Source organism: Bos indicus x Bos taurus, chromosome 29 (assembly GCF_003369695.1).
Source record: "Bos indicus x Bos taurus breed Angus x Brahman F1 hybrid chromosome 29, Bos_hybrid_MaternalHap_v2.0, whole genome shotgun sequence".
NCBI lineage: Eukaryota > Metazoa > Chordata > Mammalia > Artiodactyla > Bovidae > Bos > Bos indicus x Bos taurus.
Genome location: NC_040104.1, coordinates 9811639 through 9829020, shown reverse-complemented (window position 1 = coordinate 9829020; position 17382 = coordinate 9811639). Strand labels below are relative to the sequence as shown.

The 17382-nt window shown below is 49.7% G+C and overlaps 1 protein-coding gene across 1 annotated transcript; it reads right to left on the bottom strand.

The window, feature by feature from the left end:
• Positions 1–333: 333 nt before the first annotated feature.
• Positions 334–8346, bottom strand: LOC113886353 (solute carrier family 22 member 6). The gene is made up of 10 exons (XM_027532509.1): positions 7694–8346; positions 7287–7390; positions 6908–7062; positions 5072–5240; positions 4525–4648; positions 4274–4389; positions 2811–3025; positions 2591–2699; positions 913–1116; positions 334–605 (listed from the first exon to the last, which is right to left on the bottom strand). Exons 1-10 carry the CDS (start codon positions 8060–8062, stop codon positions 521–523), a joined length of 1650 nt encoding a protein of 549 aa, XP_027388310.1. The 5' UTR covers positions 8063–8346; the 3' UTR covers positions 334–520.
• Between the last annotated feature and the right edge of the window lie 9036 nt (positions 8347–17382).

Below are 17382 nucleotides of genomic sequence, written 5' to 3'. Positions count from 1 at the left end.
TCCTTTTGTTGCCAGAGGTTCCCAGGAGCGTTCACAGAGGGGGCGGAGCCTGAAATAAAGCCTCTGATTGGCTGCTTTCATTTTCGAGGCTTGTCAATTTCCAGCCAGACAGGGCAGGGGTGTAAAGGATTTAAAACTCAGAAAATACTTAGGTTAGAAAAGGAAGGAGGGAAGACGCGGCAAAGGAGGGACAGGGGAGGGAGCAGAGGTAAAAGATCCTTCGCCAGTTGTCTGGAATGGTTTGTCAAATCCTGGGGGCTGAGGGCGGGGACTGGACGGTGCCCGCTGAAGTGGAGTGGCTGTTTCGTTTGAGAGAAGAGAGACAAAGGGAGATGCTGCGAAGAAACCTTTTAATATGTGGTCTTCGTATTAAGGGAGCGGGGGAGAGCTGAGAGGCTGCTTCCCTGAACCACAGCCCCAACTCTTGGGCCACGAATCCCCCTCCCCCTTCTCATGTGAGCTGCCTGTAGGACCCTCTCTTCCTTTAGGGCCCTGTAAGGCTCCCTTTCAGTGCCCAGAGTCAGTTCTTCACTTGTGCCGAAGCCTGGAGCGGGACCATCTGCTTCTGCAGCTCCTCTTGCTGCTTCCTCGTTTTCCCTCTCCTCCTGTGGTGGTGGGGACAGGAGAGTGGTGTCCTGGGTAGAAGCCTCCAGACCAGCTGGGGTCTTCCACGGGGCTCTCCAGGCAGCTGTGCCCAGCTACCAGCTCTCTGCCCCAAACAGCTACCACTCTCCAGAGCCAGGAGGGACCCCAGGAGACTTTCAGCTGATTGGGGAGGGGCGAGGGGACACAGGGACAAGGACCCCCACCCCTCCACTGGGAAGAGGAGGCCTAGGTTTGAGTCTCAGTGCTACCCCAGCCTGGATGTGTGACTCGGGGCGAGTTCCTGCTTTTCACTGGATGGGGGCCCACCTGTTTTCCACGTCTTGCACTGTGTCTGGCAGTGGCTGGCCCAGGGTCTCCGGCAGGAGGGCAATGGCAGCGCTGGCAGCCACTGGGACAGCACCGTAGATAAAGAGAGGCACGGAGGGGTAGAGCTCGGCGGTCATGCTCACCAGCGGGCTCACAATGCTGCCCACTCGCGCTAGGGTGCTGCCCATTCCCAAGCCCGTCTGCCTGTGGGATCCAGGGGGTTGGGTGTTGGTTAGTGTTCTGGCACAAATGCTGAGGTCCCAGCTGAATTTGGGGTCAGGGCAGCTCAGGCCCAGCCCCAGGAGACTCCCTGGTACCTGCTCTGTTCCCCATTTTATCAGCTAACCAATTTGGCATTTATTTTGGAGATAATAATAAAAAGAATAAGTTGGGAAGAGTTCTGGCCAGAGAATCAGGACATTGATTTTTGCCTTTGCCCTTAACTTGCTATGTGACCTTGGACAAGTTTCTTTTCCTCCCTGAACCTCGGTGTCAAATTAGCTGAGCTTGGTCAGTTGTTCTCAGATCAGCTGGGGGACTTGATTTTCAGTTGCCCTAACCCCAGTCAGAGGAGGTGGGCTTCCCCAGTGGCTCAGTGGTAAAGAATCCACCTGCAATTCAGGAAACATGAGTTCAGTCCCTGGATCAGGAAGAGCCCCTGGAGAAAGGAATGGTAACCCACTGCAGTATTCTTGCCTGGGAAATCCCATGGACAGAAGAGCCTGTTTGGCTACAGTCCATGGGGTTGCAAGAGTTGGACGTGACTTAGTGACTAAACAACATCAGCCCCACACAGACCTGTTGGATTAGAATTCCTAGGGTGAAGGGACCTGGAATCTTCATATTAATATGTTAAGAACATTCTCTATGAGAGCAGAGGTTAAAAACGTTGATAATAGGGAGATAAACTGCTTGGATTTGAATCCAAGCTTCCTGACTTAGAAGCTGTGTGACCTGGGACAAGTCACTTAACCTCTCCGTGGCTCAGTTTTCTTATGTGGAAAATGAGAATTATCATAGTACCCACCTCATAAGATTGTTATGAGGGCCAAAAGAGTTGATATTTGTAAAAAGTTTGACAGTGCCTTTATACTATTGTTCTTTCAGCTGAAATCCCTTGAGGGTATAGGACAATAACCATGACCTCTCAGGGTTCTCATTCCAAGTTGCCTAGGGAAGCTTGGCATTTCTTTGGTATCTCATGTGAATTTTGCATCCCATTCTGTATTTGTTGTTGTTTTGCATCCCACTCTTCAAACAGACATGTTTCTTGTGTCTTAATGCAAAACTATCCCCTCCTCCCAACCTTGGCACTCAAAAAAGTAGTGCTGTATTTATCTGTACAACTACCAGAACAACCGCTATTAAGTGTGGCTCTTGTGCTAGAAAACTCCTTTTCATGGTTGTGGTCTTCCGTTTCAGACATACCATTTGGTTTAAAGACATACCATTTGGCATTTCGATTTGGTGGCAGATTAGATCTTTTAATGGCATTTAGATCTTCTAACTTGTGCCTTGGAGATCTGGGGGGACTTCAGTTAATTGCCTCTGAGATGTGTCTTCTTGGCTCCCCACACTGTCCCAGTTGGTGGCCCCCTTTGACATGTGCCCTAGGGTCTGACCTGTATGCAGGGGGAATGTTTTGCCCCAAAGTTCCTCCCATTAAGCTCCCACTCACCGGATCATTGTGGGGTACACCTCCCCAGTGTACAAGAAGATGCAGTTGAAGGAGGAAGCCAGACAGCCCTTCCCCAGCACAGCAAGAGAGGTTCGGACAATGGACTTATCTAGAGAAAAAGGAGGAGGTCAGCGGGATCTTGGGAGAGGGGGTTGAGAAGTTGGGTCACTTCTGGGGATGTGGCCAAGGACGAGGGACCAAGGTGCTCATGGGTGCTCACCCTTGGGTACCACCCCATTGATGAGGATGCAGATGCCTGCCAGCAGCAGTGAGGCCATCTGGGCAGGCCGGCGGCCCACATTGTTGATGACAAGGAAGCTCACAAGCTTGGCAGGCAGGTCCACAGCACCAAAGATCACCTGGATTAGGTAGATGCTGACCCCAAAACCCTGAAGGTCCATGACCAGCCCGTAGTAGGCAAAGCTAGTGGCAAACCTAGTGGGGAGGGATGAGGGGTATGGAGTTTGTTAGGAAGCTTAAGGAGGGGGTGCTCATCCCAAATGGGTGAGCTGCACAGGGTACCTTGCTTAAGAATCTACAGTCTACCTTGGCTAATATTTCTTCTGACATTTAACATGCACTTTAGATATTGGGGTAGTCCTCTAATACTTTGTCCACCTGATGCGAAGAGCTGACTCATTGGAAAAGACCCTGATGCTGGGAAAGACTGAGGGCAGGAGGAGGAGGGGACAACAGAGGATGAGATGGTTGGATGGCATTACTGACTCGGTGGGCATGAGTTTGAGCAAACTCTGGGAGATAATGAAGGACAGGGAAGCCTGGCATGCTGATGTTCATGGGGTTGCAAAGAGTCAGACACGACCGAGAGACTGAACAACAACAAAGTCCTCTAATCCCCCAGATTTCTTAATCTGTGTCTCTAGTGTATTAGGGAATTTTCACTTAGTTGCCAGGTAGGATTTATATAGTTTTAGTCTTTATTTCATCTTGGATATCAAAGCAATATCTTTAGGGGAAAGGTGTTGGGAGAGGCCAGAGTTTTCCACGACCTGTCTGTAGTCCTGGGATGGGTATTGTGTTTCTTAAGATGCCAAGAGCCCAGAAAATAAAGCTCAGGTTATTGGACAGAACCCCAACCTGGAGCAAACTCCAAATTGGAAACAAAGAATTCAGTGGCAGGCTTGTTCCTTCTGACCATGTTTCTCTTAATTGTCATGGGATTGCTAGACGATGGGGTTAGGATGGTGGCATGTAAGAAGGGTAACAGGGAATGTTGCAATGTGAAAGGAAGATTTTTCATTGGTATCAACCTTGGCCAGAATCTGCTTTCAGAGATGAGCTTTGGGCATCTTATTGTTGTGCCAGTGTTTCTGGCAGACACCACAAGGCTAGTAAATGCTCCAGAAGTTTTGCAAGCCAGCCTTCGTGATATAATTCTGCAGACTCTGGGGGCCATCAATCTTGATGAGGTGTCTCCATATTGGAACAGAGCTGATAAAAGGAGAAGAATATGGAGAGATTGATGCCCAGTTGGGGACCAGAGGCAAATTGAGGCTGGAGGTTGTTTGATTCCTTAAGACTCTTTATGCCTTTCACAGCTGGTCTGTTGACTTCCTCCCTCTTGTCTGCCTTCTTCTACCCACTGTGGTCCACTCCTTCCCCAACCAGCCTCTTGTCTCTTGGTCTGTCTGTCTGTCCATCAGTCTGTCTGTCTGGGCCTACCACAGCATGGAGAGGCAGAGGAAGAGGCGGCGAAGGGCAGGGCAGCGTATCAGCTCCAGGGCTGAGGCCTGGCTCTTGCCTGTGGTCAGCTCCTTCTTCAGACTGGCCTGGAGCGCCTGCCGGGATGGATGGGGCTCAGGGCTTGGACTCCCCCAGGAGCTCCTCCCAGCCTAGCCCCTTACTCAAAGAAGCCCTCTGAGTCCTGGGTTTACTGATGGGTGGGATGTTGCAGGAGATCTCGGGGGTCTTACCTCCATACTTAGATTGGCTCCCTCTTCCTGCTTCCCATTGATCCAGGCCACTCTCTGCAGGTTTCTCAGGGTGAGGTCCAGCCTCCCGGAGGAAGCGTACCAGCGGGCCGACTCGATGAAGAACCTGGGGGCAGGAGTGAGCGTAGGTGTTGGCGTGGCTGCAGTTCCAAGTCATGTGGGCTGGAGGTAGGGCGGGCTTTCCAGAGGGCTGCAGTGGGATTTCCTCCAAGGCTGGGAGCCCAGGACTATACCAGAGCCCTCTCTCTAGGACCACAAAACGGTGTTCAGCTTGGTAATGACTTATTCCTCAACATGGGGTCTTGGTTCTTGGGTGCTGGGTAAAGGGAGCAGGGCAGACAAGCTGGAGAGCTGAGGAGGCTGGAGAATTGGATACCTTTGGGCAAGTCCTTCCACCCACAGCCTCAGTTTCCCCATCAGTTACACTGAATCCCTGGCCTGGGTTTGACCTTCTTGGACTCTGCAGGTGGAGTGTACAGCAAGATCTGGGGAAGTCTCATCCCCTCACATCTGTCTGGGCCCTACGTACCAGGAGTAGATGAAGAAGGCAAAAAAGGGCGCAGAGACCAATAGCTGTAGGTAACGCCAGTGGGGCACAGCATAGGCCATACCAGCCAGGAGAAACTGGCCCAGGCTGTAGACATAGCCAGTCAGGGTGCCCACGTAGGCCCGTGTGTGGATGGGCATCCACTCTACATCTGGAAAGAGGGTTAGAACAGAGTGGTGCAACTTACTGGGTGCCACGTGGTGGAGACCCCTGGGGCCCGCTGAGACTCCCACTATCTGTCCAAACCTTGGTTTGTCCCAGAGCTCAGTGGGAGATACATCAGATGAGGTTGGGGGCCATGGAAGGGGGACTGGGGGGGGCTTGTGGTGGAGGTAGGGATGGGGAGGTAAGTTTGGAATCCTCAGGAGTTGCCCCTCCACTTCCTTGCTGTGTGTTTTTGCTCCTCTCCAACCTACTGTCCTGGCCAGGGTCCTATTTCCCTTCGGAGCACCTCTGACTACTCAGTCCATCCTCAACAGCAGTCACTCCTCTGGTCCTTCTTAGCCTGGGCTGGATTTCAGCCTCAGTGACCAGAGCAGCTCAGAGGAGACAGAGACTTTCTGCCATCCCGGAGAGTTGAGGTGGGAATGGGAGCACCTTTCTGCTGAGGTCTGAAGAGGTCCAGCTTCATTCCTTGTGGGCTTCAGTTGTGTCCGACTATATGTGACCCTATGGACTGCAGCCCACCAGGCTCCCCTGACCATGGGATTCTCCAGGCAAGAATACTGGAGTGGGTTGTTGTGCCCTCCTCCAGGGGATCTTCCCAACCCAGGGATCAAACCTGTGTCTCTTACATCTACCTGCACTGGCAGGTGGGTTCTTTACCACTAGCACCACCTGGGAAGGGGCTTCCCTGATATCTCAGTTGGTAAAGAATCTACCTGCAATGCAGGAGACCCTGGTTCGATTCCTGGATTGGAGAGATCCACTGGAGAAGGGATGGGCTACCCACTTCAGTATTCTTGGGCTTCCCTTGTGGCTTAGCTGGTAAAGAATCCGCCTACAATGCAGGAGACCTGGGTTCAATCCATGGGTTAGGAAGATACCCTGGAGAAGGGAAAGGCTACCCACTCCAGTATTCTGGCCTGAAGAATTCCATGAACTGTATAGTCAATGGGGTCACAAAGAGTTGGACACGACCGAGCGGCTTTCACTGACACTGGCCTGGCCGCCTGGGAAGCCCTACTTTAGTCCAGAGAATCTCAAATCCTTAGATTCTCTTTTGGGCTTGAGGAATGACCTTGGGGGAATCCTGTCCCTTCCCCCTAGCCTCAGGTTCTCCATCTGAGAAACAGAGCCAGGGGGGTGACCCATCTGAGGATGCATGTTGATGAGTCATGGACAGGCCATGCTCCGTCCATAAATGTGTTTGGTCTACATAATGCTGGCTTGGCTTATATTAAAATATGAGAATTAATTGCAAATGTTAAACAGTTGGGATATTTGACAGTAATAAAAGAGGGGCAGGGGCAGATCTGATAGCCCCGATGCTTCTTGTCTGGAGCAGCTGAGTGGCAGCAACCCCTCTGGATGGGTGTGTCTCTCTTTTGGAGACAGTCTTCACGCTCTCTAATGCCTCTCAGCTCCTCAGTCATTTATGGGAACTGCCTGGCCCTAACAATGGAGTTTGTAGTTGCATGTCTAAAGAAGAGGTCAGGATAGTGTGAGCTCCAGGACGAAGGCTGTATGCTGGCTGCAAGGGCAGAACAGGCTGAGTGCCAGAAGGGTGGGCTGGGAGAGGAGGCTGGAAGGGGGCTGTGGGGCTGGGTGGTTGGAGGGCGAGGGTGGGGGCCTGCCCTGCCCTCCCAGGCCCCTCACTCAGTGTCATGCAGTTGAGGACAACGCCAGCTGTTGACATGCCCGAGAGGAACCGGAAGGCGCAGTAGGCGGGGAAGTTGGGAGCGAAGGCAGCACAGGTTCCCGACACAGCTGTCTGCAGGTAGTTGAAGATCAGCACCTTCTGGCGGCCCAGCCTGTCAGGGGAGGGGAGGCCTGCAGCAGGGGTTTTGAGGACCAGCAAGGGCCAGGCCAAACTGGGAGAGGCGCTGGCCTGGGACCGTGACGTATCATGAGGCTGATGCTGTATATCCTCAGTCCAGCCCCAGTTAGGCGTGCCAACCACCCACTGTGGCCCTCCCGAATTCAGCCAAGGAGTCCCCAGTCCCAGCCTGGCTCCTTGGCCCTGCCCAGGACTGACCTGTCTGCTAGGCACCCGAATGTCATGGCTCCAAGAAGCACTCCCATCATGTATAAGGACTGAGCCAGCTGGCGTAAGGCCCTGTGAGAGCACACGAGGTCCCACTGTGGGGAGAGGGAGCAAAGGTCAGGCCAAGGTGAGCCTGGGCTTCAGGGAAGCCCCCTACCCTCCTTCCAGCTGGCTCTCTGAGGCCGGAACACCCCCTTCCTCAACACTTCTGTTTGGTCCCGGAAGCCGAGACTCTTTTCTTGACCCTGCAACTCCACGTTCCCTTTTCTACAAAGGCCCCCATCTGGAACCCTTTCTCCGTTGAGACTGTGTGTGTGAGTGTGTGTGTGTGGTGGAGGGGATGGTAAGATGGGGACACAGGGGTTGGGAGAAGAAGCTAGGGGCCCAGGGCTCCTCACCTCAGTGACGATGGTGGAAGGGAAGGTGCTGTTGTCGTAGATCCAGCCGTGGGGACAGGGCTCTGTGGCCCCTGTGCCGTTGGTCTCTGTGCCATTGGGAAAGGGCGGTCCCCGCTGGGGGGAGGTGAAGAGGAGGCAGGACTCGGGCCGCCCCTGCCCATCCCGGGGCAGCCAGGCCTCCAGGTCCCCGTCCTCGCTGAGGTTGGTGTCGGCAGGTGGGCGGCAGTGGTGGGTGGGGATGGCGGCGGTGAAGTTCTGCAGGGTGTTGTGGGAGGCCAACAGGATCAAAGGGAGGATCACCAGGGTGACCTGGATCTTCTGGAAGCGGCCGACGCCCCCCAACTGCAGCAGGAGGTCATTGAAGGCCATGGGGCCAGGCCTGGCCAAGTTGGCTGGGGGCTAAGGACGTCCGGTCCCAGGCCCTCCGTCTCTGTGGCCCTCCGCCTGCTGCCCTGCACTGGAGGAGACGGAACGCTGTTGCTTCTGCAGCCAAGTCGCTCCTGGAACTGAATCTGAGCTGGCTCTGTGGGGGGACAGCAGCCCGGCCAGGCGGCCCCTCCTTCCTTCTCTCTCCTAGTTTTGTCCCTCCCTTTCTTTTGCGGCCTCTCCTCACTTGGTGGGGGAGGTGTCGCTCCACTTTCAGGGTCTGCTGTAGCCCTGACCCCTACACGGGCAGTATTTAATCCTTGGCCTGGAGGGAATGAGTTAAAGTGTGACTTGGTATCAGAAGGATTAACCCTCTGGGTATCCTGGTATCAGTGGAATTTCTCCAAGTGGGTATAAAGGGCAGGAGAGGGTGGACTGAAGTGGCAGTGGTGGGAGTGGATGTCCTGGGAGGACCCACCTGAGCATCTGGGGGCAAGAGGGGATACGGTGGGACCTTTTTGTCTTCCTTTTAGTAGGAAGACTGGATTCTGGGAAATGTGTTGGCCTCTTGTGGGGCTTCTGTCCTTTTTAGTGGGAAGGATCCAAATGGACCATTTTTGGGAGAAGTTGCCAGAGAAAATACAGGATGCCCAGTTAATTTGGATTTTAGATCAGCAAATATTTTTTTTTCTTTTGTATAAGTATGTCCCTAACATTACACGGGCTGTACTTATACTAGAAAGGTATTCCTTGATCTGAAATTCAAATTTAACCGGACATCTTGTATTCTTACTTGCTAAAATTGGCAACCCTGGCCTTTGGTCTTCTGGGGACAGCTTACATAATTTTTTTTAGTAACTTAAAAAATTATTGATTTATTTGGGTGTGTCGAGTCTTAGTTGTGGCACATAGACTCTCTAGTTGTGATGCATGGGCTCAATAGTTGTGGCATATGGGCTTAGTTGCCCCACAGCATGTGGGATCTTAGTTCTCTGACCAGGAATCAAACCCATGTCCCCTGTATTGCAAAGTGAATTCTTAACCGCTGGACCACCAGGGAAGTCCTGACTGCTTACATCATACAGGACCATAGCTTTGTTCAATTGGAAGACACAAAAGAGGCCAAAGACTACTTTTGAAGCAGTGGGATCTCAGACTAACATCATACATGTAGATTGAGTCTTTCAGTATCTCAGTTTCTATTTTCTTGTTCATCCTGATTCAAAATTTTCCTTTGTCTTGTCTCCTATCTATAGCTTCTTCTTTTCCTTCTCTTCTTTTTTTTTTCTCCTTCGTCTTCTCCTCCTCCTTCACAATAAGCATGAACTTATTTTACTTTTAGCTACAACTCTAAGACATTCACTTGATTTCCTCCAATAGTTTGGCTTCCCAGTCCAGTTCTCTCATGCTCAGGGCACTGCCGAGCTCTGATTGGGTGGGTTTCTATGGGATCCTACTGGTTGGATCTTAACTTGGGGTTGTCAAGAGAGCATCCAGTATGGTAGCTGCTAGCTACTACTGAGTGTTTGACTTGAGCTGATCCAAATTGAGATCAGCTTTATTTTTTTGGGCTCCAAAATCACTGCAGATGGTGACTGCAGCCATGAAATTAAAAGACGCTTGCTTCTTGGAAGAAAAGCTATGACCAACCTAGATAGCATATTAAAAAGCAGAGACATTACTTTTTCAACAAAGGTCCGTCTAGTCAAAGCTACGGTTTTTCCAGTAGTCATGTATGGATGTGAGAGTTGGACTATAAAGAAAGCTGAGTGCCAAAGAATTGATGCTTTTGAATTGTGGTGTTGGAGAAGACTCTTAGGAGTCCCTTGGACTGCAAGGAGATCAAACCAGTCCATCCTAAAGGCAATCAGTCCTGAATATTCATTGGAAGAACTGATGTTGAAGCTGAAACTCCAATATTTTGGCCACCTGATGCAAAGAACTGACTCACTGGAAAAGACCCTGATGCTGGGAAAGACTGAAGGCAGGAGGAGAAGGAGACAACAGAGGATGAGATGGTTGGATGGCATCACCGACTTGATAGACATGAGTTTGAGCAAGCTCTGAGAGTTGGTGATGAACAGGGAAGCCTGGTGTGCTGCAGTCTATGGGGTTGCAAAGAGTTGGACGTGACTGAGTGACTGAACTGAAATTGAGATACTCTGTTAGGGTAAAACACATATGTGAAAGTCGCTCAGTTGTGTCTGACTCTTTGTGATCCCATGGACTATACAGTCCATGGAATTCTCCAGGCCAGAATACTGGGGTGGGTAACCTTTCCCTTCTCCAGGGGATCTTCCCAACTCAGGGATAGAACCCAGGTCTCCCGCATTGCAGGCGGATTCTTTACCAGCTGAGCCACAGGGAAGCCCAAAATACATATAGATTTTGGGTTTACAGCTTCTTGCCTTTACTTTGCACAGTGTATATTATATAAAACATGGACTCCAGAGTCAGATTACTTGGATCCAAGTCCTCACTTCATACTTACTGGCTGTGGGCAAGTTGCTAAACTCCTCTGTATCTCAGTGTCCTTGTTTGCAAGGTGGGGATACTAGTTGTGCCTGCCTCACTGGAGGGTTAAATGAGCAAATACAGGTAAAGATCCCTGCCCTGTGGCTCAATGGTCATAAGCTGTTCTTATTATTTGTTTCTGGCCCAAAGTTGAGACTATCACACTGAATTTAGAGAGAAAATGTGCCTGGGACACCTTACCCCCAGAACAGTGAATTCTCCACTGGGGGAGATTTTTGTCCCCCAGGGAGGCTTCTTTAGTGGCTCAGACTGTAAAGAATCTGCCTGCAATGCAGGAGACGCAGGTTTGATCCCTGGGTCAGGAAGATCTCCGGGTCGGGAAGATCCCCAGGAGAAGGGAGTGGCAACTCACTCCAGTATTCTTGTCTGGAGAATCCCATGGACAGAGGAGCCTGGTGGGCTATAGTCCCTGGGGTTGCAAAGTCAGACACGAGTGAGTGACTAACACACACACTTGCTTCCCAGGGACATTTGGCCCTGTCTGGAGACATTGTCACTAGTGGGGGTGATGGTGCTACTGGCACCTGGTGGGGAGAGTCTGGGGATGGTACTGAACATCCTGCAGTACACAAGCCAGCTCCCCGTAACCAGTAATTTTTGGAGCTAAAATGTCAAGAACGATCAGAAACCCTACCTTAGAAGATGCTCTCAGACTTCTTTCGTATAGTGATCAATCCCATACCTGCTTGGCAAAGGACAGTGCAGTCAAATGCGTGATTCCTATCAACATATTTCTAAGAATCCCCGCGGGCTTATTTGAATGGGGAAATTTTTGCGAGCTGAAAATGAGACCTCTTCTTCCTCCCCTGAGTAGCTCGGGCCCCAAAGTGCTGCAGGTCTTCCCCTAGTTTTGCCTACACAGCCAGTTTCGCCACTGGAGTGGCTGAATCAGGACTCCGGTCCTCCTGTGTCCAGGCCAACAACCTTTCCCACCATGTTTTAGCTGGATTACTGGGCTCAGGTTACCACGAAAGACTTTTTTTGCCCTTCGTAATGTGTTTCCATTTGGGGTCTCTGACTGTCCTTCTCTGTAATCTGCTGCCTATTGATTGCTCCATTTCCCACTTCAGAGATTTTGGCGTGTGTCTGAACACATGGATTACTAGGGTCCCATAGTTTTTTGGGAGATACACCAGGCCCTGTACCCATTAGCCAATGCGAAGGGTTGAGAAGGGAAGGGGCATTTTTCAATTCCTCTGGGCACAGATCTCTGAGTCTTGTTGAGTTTGATTTCTGACTTCTCTTGTAAGAAGTCAAGATGCTCCGTCATCAGCTCACAGTTTCCACAAACTACACTTCTGTGTGTGAAGTTGGAAGAGTATTTATTGTCTATTGATGTCCTGGGGTACATGAAATCGTAAACTGGCTCAAACCTATTCTAGCTTCAAAGCCAAGTTCTTAAATGCTACTCTAGAGGAGTGGACTGCCCAGCTAAAGAGCTCTTGGAGACCATCTGGCCTCCTATGTACGCAATAGAATAGGGGAGGCCCAGAGAGAGACAGGACTCTCCCAGCTTCCCTCCTCCCCATCCAGTGTTGGTTCTGGGCTGGGACCCAGTGGGTATCCAGATGCCTGACAACATTTTCCAGGCCAAGGTATATAAGAGCCCTGTGACCTGGGGATGTGAAGACAGCTGGACAAACAGCTTGGGGGTTCTGGGGCCAGTCTCCTGCCAGGACTTGGTGCCCTCATGGGGGAGAGGGTGGAGTGCCAAGGGCAGTGGGTGGGGGGGATATGAGCCCCTATGAGCACCCTCCTTCTCTGAGCCTGTGTCCAATCCTGCCTAGGGAGAAGAGCTCCCTCCTTAGTGCCTGGCCAGCCTTAAGCCAGGCTAAGTCTGGAAGAGGCTCAGATGGAAACTCCAGAGACTGAACTGTGGTTGGCTCCTGGGATCATAAGGTTAGTGAGGAGATTTCCCATCAGCCTCCCATTTCACAATGAGCTTCTGGGTGGAATTGCTCCCATGGCAAATGATTTGTAGTGCCAGGAACTATCCTTTAGGGACATTCTGGGTCATTAAACACCCAGAGTTGGACTCCTCTGTGCTGACTGGAATGTGGACTTAAGTTCTGGCCATGCTCACCAAGTAGGGGTCAAATCTGTGGACTTCTGATTGGCCAAGAGCCACAGAACCACATGCCATTAACAATGAATGCCAGCACCCAGGTGACAACTTCCTACCAAGGCTCAGAGTAGTCAAGGGATTTATGATCACACAGCAAGCAAATCTCAAACTCAGACCTCCTGATTCCATTGCTCTTTCTACCACATTAGCAGCCATCACATATCCCAGATTTCCTGAGACATCCATATTTTGTACAACTTTATTCTATTAAACAAGTGGAATTTAAGGTGTGTGTGTGTGCAAAGTTGCTTCAGTAGTGTCCGACTCTTTGTGACCCTTTGGACGTAGCCTGTCAGGCTCCTCTGTCCATGGGGCTTCTTTAGGCAAGAATACTGGAGTGGGTCGCCATGCCCTCTCCTCCAGGGGATCTTCCCAACCCAGGGATCTAACCTGTGTCTTTTATGTCTCCTGCATTGGCAGGCGGGTTCTTTACCACTAGCTCCACCTGGAAAGCCCTTAAGGTGTGACTACCAGTGATTAAATTTTTTAAAATTTATTTGGCTGTGCTGTGTCTCAGTTGCATCACATGGGATCTTCAATCTTCAATGAGGCACGTGGGATCTAGTTCCCTGACCAGGGATTGAACCTGGGTCTCCTGCATTGGGAGCACAGAGCCTTAGCCACTGGACCTCCAGGGAAGTCATTCTACCCGTGACTTTGATTTTGATTATTTTGTGAGACTTTTCAAATAAATGATTTATAGATTACGAAAGCATTTTTGCTCAGATCACATGCCCTAAGTGTGAGTTTGAAATGACTGACCTGGAGAGAAGCCTGGCAGACTCCAAGTGCTTGCTAGGCTCACAGCAGCATTCTGAATAAGGAGCCAAATTGTGAGCTTTGTGCTTTGTGGCCTGGCTACCCTAGCCAGTGGGTGGTACAGAAATTAGGAATTCATCCAAAAGTCTGGATGTGAGTGTAGTAATCAATGAGGTTCTGAGTAACTAGCTCAGAATGATGCTGCCCAAGTGAGCTGCTCCATATTGGATAGCAATTCACTGAGCCAGTTGGAGGCTTGGTTCAGGGACAGAGAGAAGGGAGTAGGGAAAGTGGGGAGAGCTGGAGTATCTTCCCTTAAGTTCCTGTGTGTCTTTTCAATAAACATCTAGATACAGCACAAGAATGGTCATGGCTAGGATGTCCTGGGAGCCACCCTGAATTCTGGACAAGTGAAAGATGGGAGTGGGGTGAGAGGGTCATTGTTCTTTTCTCTGAGCCCAATTCTTTTCTCTCTAGATTGAGACCCACTCAAACCAAGAGGAGACATTGATGATCTCATTGTCAACTGATCCTAAGTCAAATGTGGTGGGGGTTGGATAGGGAGAAGTCAAGTGCTAGGCAGTATGAAGGGCAGGCGAAAGAGAAGTTGGTGCAGTCTAGGAACTGAAAGAAGTGAGATGAGGCTAGATTTCAGGGTGCAAAGTGGAAAGTGTTAAAAACTGAAGCCTTTGTTGGCTTGATCAGGTTGGGGCCTGATCATGACTGGCCTTATAACAGAGTTTAGACTTTATCCCAATGGGATGTCACCAAAAAACTGAGGTAGGGGTGTAATATGATCTAGTTTATGTTTATTAAGGTTTCCAGATTTGAGAGTATATCTAAATACAGACTTGAGAGTAATTAGCTCTGTGGCTGACAGCTGAAGCCCTGCAGTGTGTCTTGAGAGTCCCTTGGACAGCAAGGAGATCAAACCAGTCAATCCCAAAGGAAATCAACCCTGGATATTCATTGGAAGGACTGATACTGAAGCTGAAGCTCCAATGCTTTGGCCATCTGTTGTGAAGAGCCGTCTCATTGGAAAAGACCCCAATGCTGGGAAAGATTGATGGCAGGAGGAGAAGGGGACAACAGAGGATGAGATGGTTGGGTGACATCATCGATGCAATAGACACGAGTCTGAACAAAATACGCTGGGAGATAGTGAAGGACAGGGAAGCCTGGAGTGCTGCAGTCCATGGGTTGCAAAGAGTCAGACACAACTGAGCAACTGAACATGTGTGTCTGAGCTGTCTAGAATGGTGTACTAATATGTACTAGCAAGGACTCTGGGTGCTAGTATTGAGCTGATCTGAATTGGGATATGCTATTAGGGTAAAATGGATATAGATTCTGAGGACTAGTGTGAATTAAAGGTATGAAATATCTCACTGTTAACTTTTATATTTAACATGATAAAATGGTGATGTATAGATATATTTGCATTAAACAAAAATATTACAGTATTAAGATTAATTTCATCTTTTTAACTTAAAAAATAGTTACTAGGAATTTTAAAATTACACAGGTGGCTTGTATTATATTTTCATTGGACATGGCTGACAAAGAATCCTAGAGGAAGAGGTCCATTTAAAGGGTTTTGGAAAATGTAGCACTAAGAGATGATAAAGAAATTGCTTTTGGAATTGTTTGGTTATAAGGAACAGAAACCCTTGAGTTGAGCTTAAAAAGAAAGGAATTTATTCAGAGAATTCAAAATATTTGAGAGAAACCAGGGGCTGAAAGTGCATCTGAGGTTGAGAGGAATTGGGACCCGGAATCCATTAAAGATCAATGCAAATGGTCTCACCGTTTGCTTATCTGTTTATCTGGGCTCATGTTGTCTTTTTCTCTCTGTGCAGCTGCTTTATTCCTTCTCTGCAACTGATTTTTTCTGTTCTGCTTTTATCTGAGGCAGCCCACCCTCATGTTAACTTGCTTTCTTAGGACAAGACACAGAGATGAACCAGAACCTCCATGACCCAAATTCTAGCCCAGGAGGGAACATGTGATTAATGAGATTTGGATCCAGAGTGCTTTCTGGTCCAACCAATCATGATCAGAGGTGCAAGGTCATGTTAACCATTAAGTTAACAGGTTCTGCGGAATGTAGACCCTTGAGGAAGGGGTGGATGAAGGACAGACAAAGTGATTGCTGTAGCCTTTACAGGAAAAAACCCAAAAGAGACTTAGAAGGAGCAGCCAGAGTGTGGGAGGGATTTGCAAGGACATGGCATCTCAGAATCCAAAGAGGAAGGCATGACCAATAGAATGAAATCTTTTGTGAGATCAAGTAAGATGAGGGATAACCAATGACCTATGGATTTGGCACAGGGGGTGATGACTGTCCTGGGTGAAAACATTTTCAGAGAAGGGTGGGAGCCAGAGCACAGTCTGGATGAGGTTAGAAAGTGGAGGCAGGGGAGGCAGATGGGAACTTTGAGAAGATTGGCTTTGAAGGGGAGAAAGAGACAGTGTGGCTGTGGAGGGAGAAATGGCATCCAAGGAAGATTGGTGGGTTGGCTTGTTTTCAGATAGGAGAGGCTTGGGTTTATTTAACTGGTGATGGGAAGGAGCCAGGAGAGAGAGAAAGGGCAGAGGCCCAAGGGAAAGCAGATGGCTGCTGGTGGGAGAGGCTGGACACAGAGCCCCAATGAGAAGATGATTTTCTTCTGTGATTGGGACAAACTTGGGAAACATGGTGGCAGATATCAACTGTATTGTTATGGCTGCAGTTTTCTTGGTTAAATAGGAGACAAAGATACCTGGTGTGTGCAGGGCTGGGACTTGGATCAGAGACTTGGAGTGATCGGGCTAAAGGAGGTCATGGTTTTAGGAGCCCTGGCTTCTGTCTGCAGGCACTCTGGGCTTGTTCAATCAAGTGATCACATGCCTAATGGGACATGTAGATACACACGTGGTATTTCCAAGGACAAGATTTGCCATAGACTGTTTTGTGACCCCTAAGGTGGTGGTGGTGACAAAGGTCCATATAGTCAAAGCTATGGTTTTTCCAGTAGTCATGTATGGATGTGAGTGTTGGCCATGAAGAAGGCTGAACCCCAAAGAACTGATGCTTTTGAACTGTGGTGCTGGAGAAGACTCTTGAGAGTCCCTTGGACAGCAAGGAGATCAAACCAGTCAATCCTAAAGGAAATCAACACTGAATAATCATTGGAAGGACTGATGCTGAAGCTGAAGCTCCAATCCTTTGGCAACCTGATGGGAAGAGCCGACTCATTGGGAAAGACACTGATGCTGGGAAAGATTGAGGGCAGGAAGAGTAAGGAGTGACAGAAAATGAGATGGTTGGATGGCATCATTGACTCCGTGGCATGAGTTTGTGCAGACTCTGGGAGATAGTGAAGGACAGGGAAGCCTTGTGTGCTGCAGTCCATGGCTTTGCAAATAATCAGACACAACTTAGTGACTGAACAACAATGTGGCTGTAGTAGGAGGTGGGATCTTTGAGAGGTAATTAGATTTAGATGAGGTCATGGGGCTGGGACCCGCATGATGGGATTAGTGCCCTTAGTAGGAGAGAAACCAGAAAGCTTGCTTTATCTCTCCTTGTTCTGCCATGCAAGGATACAGTGAGAAGGTATCTGATTATCTGCAAGTGAGGCCCCCACCAGGAGGCATGTGCCTCTGTCCATCACACGGGCGTGGACACCAGGAATTGAGCCTGCCAGCACCTTGATCTTGGACTTTCCAGCCTCCAGGACTGTGAGGAAGAAATTGTTTCAAGGATCTGGTCTGTGGCATGTTGTTACAGCAATCAGAGTAGACTAATACAGGCTTGGTGTATACACACCTCGGTATGCTCAAACTACACACACATGTTCACATCAGCCCAGCTCACACGCACATATATACCTGCACCTGCATGTATCTGGCATGTGCATGC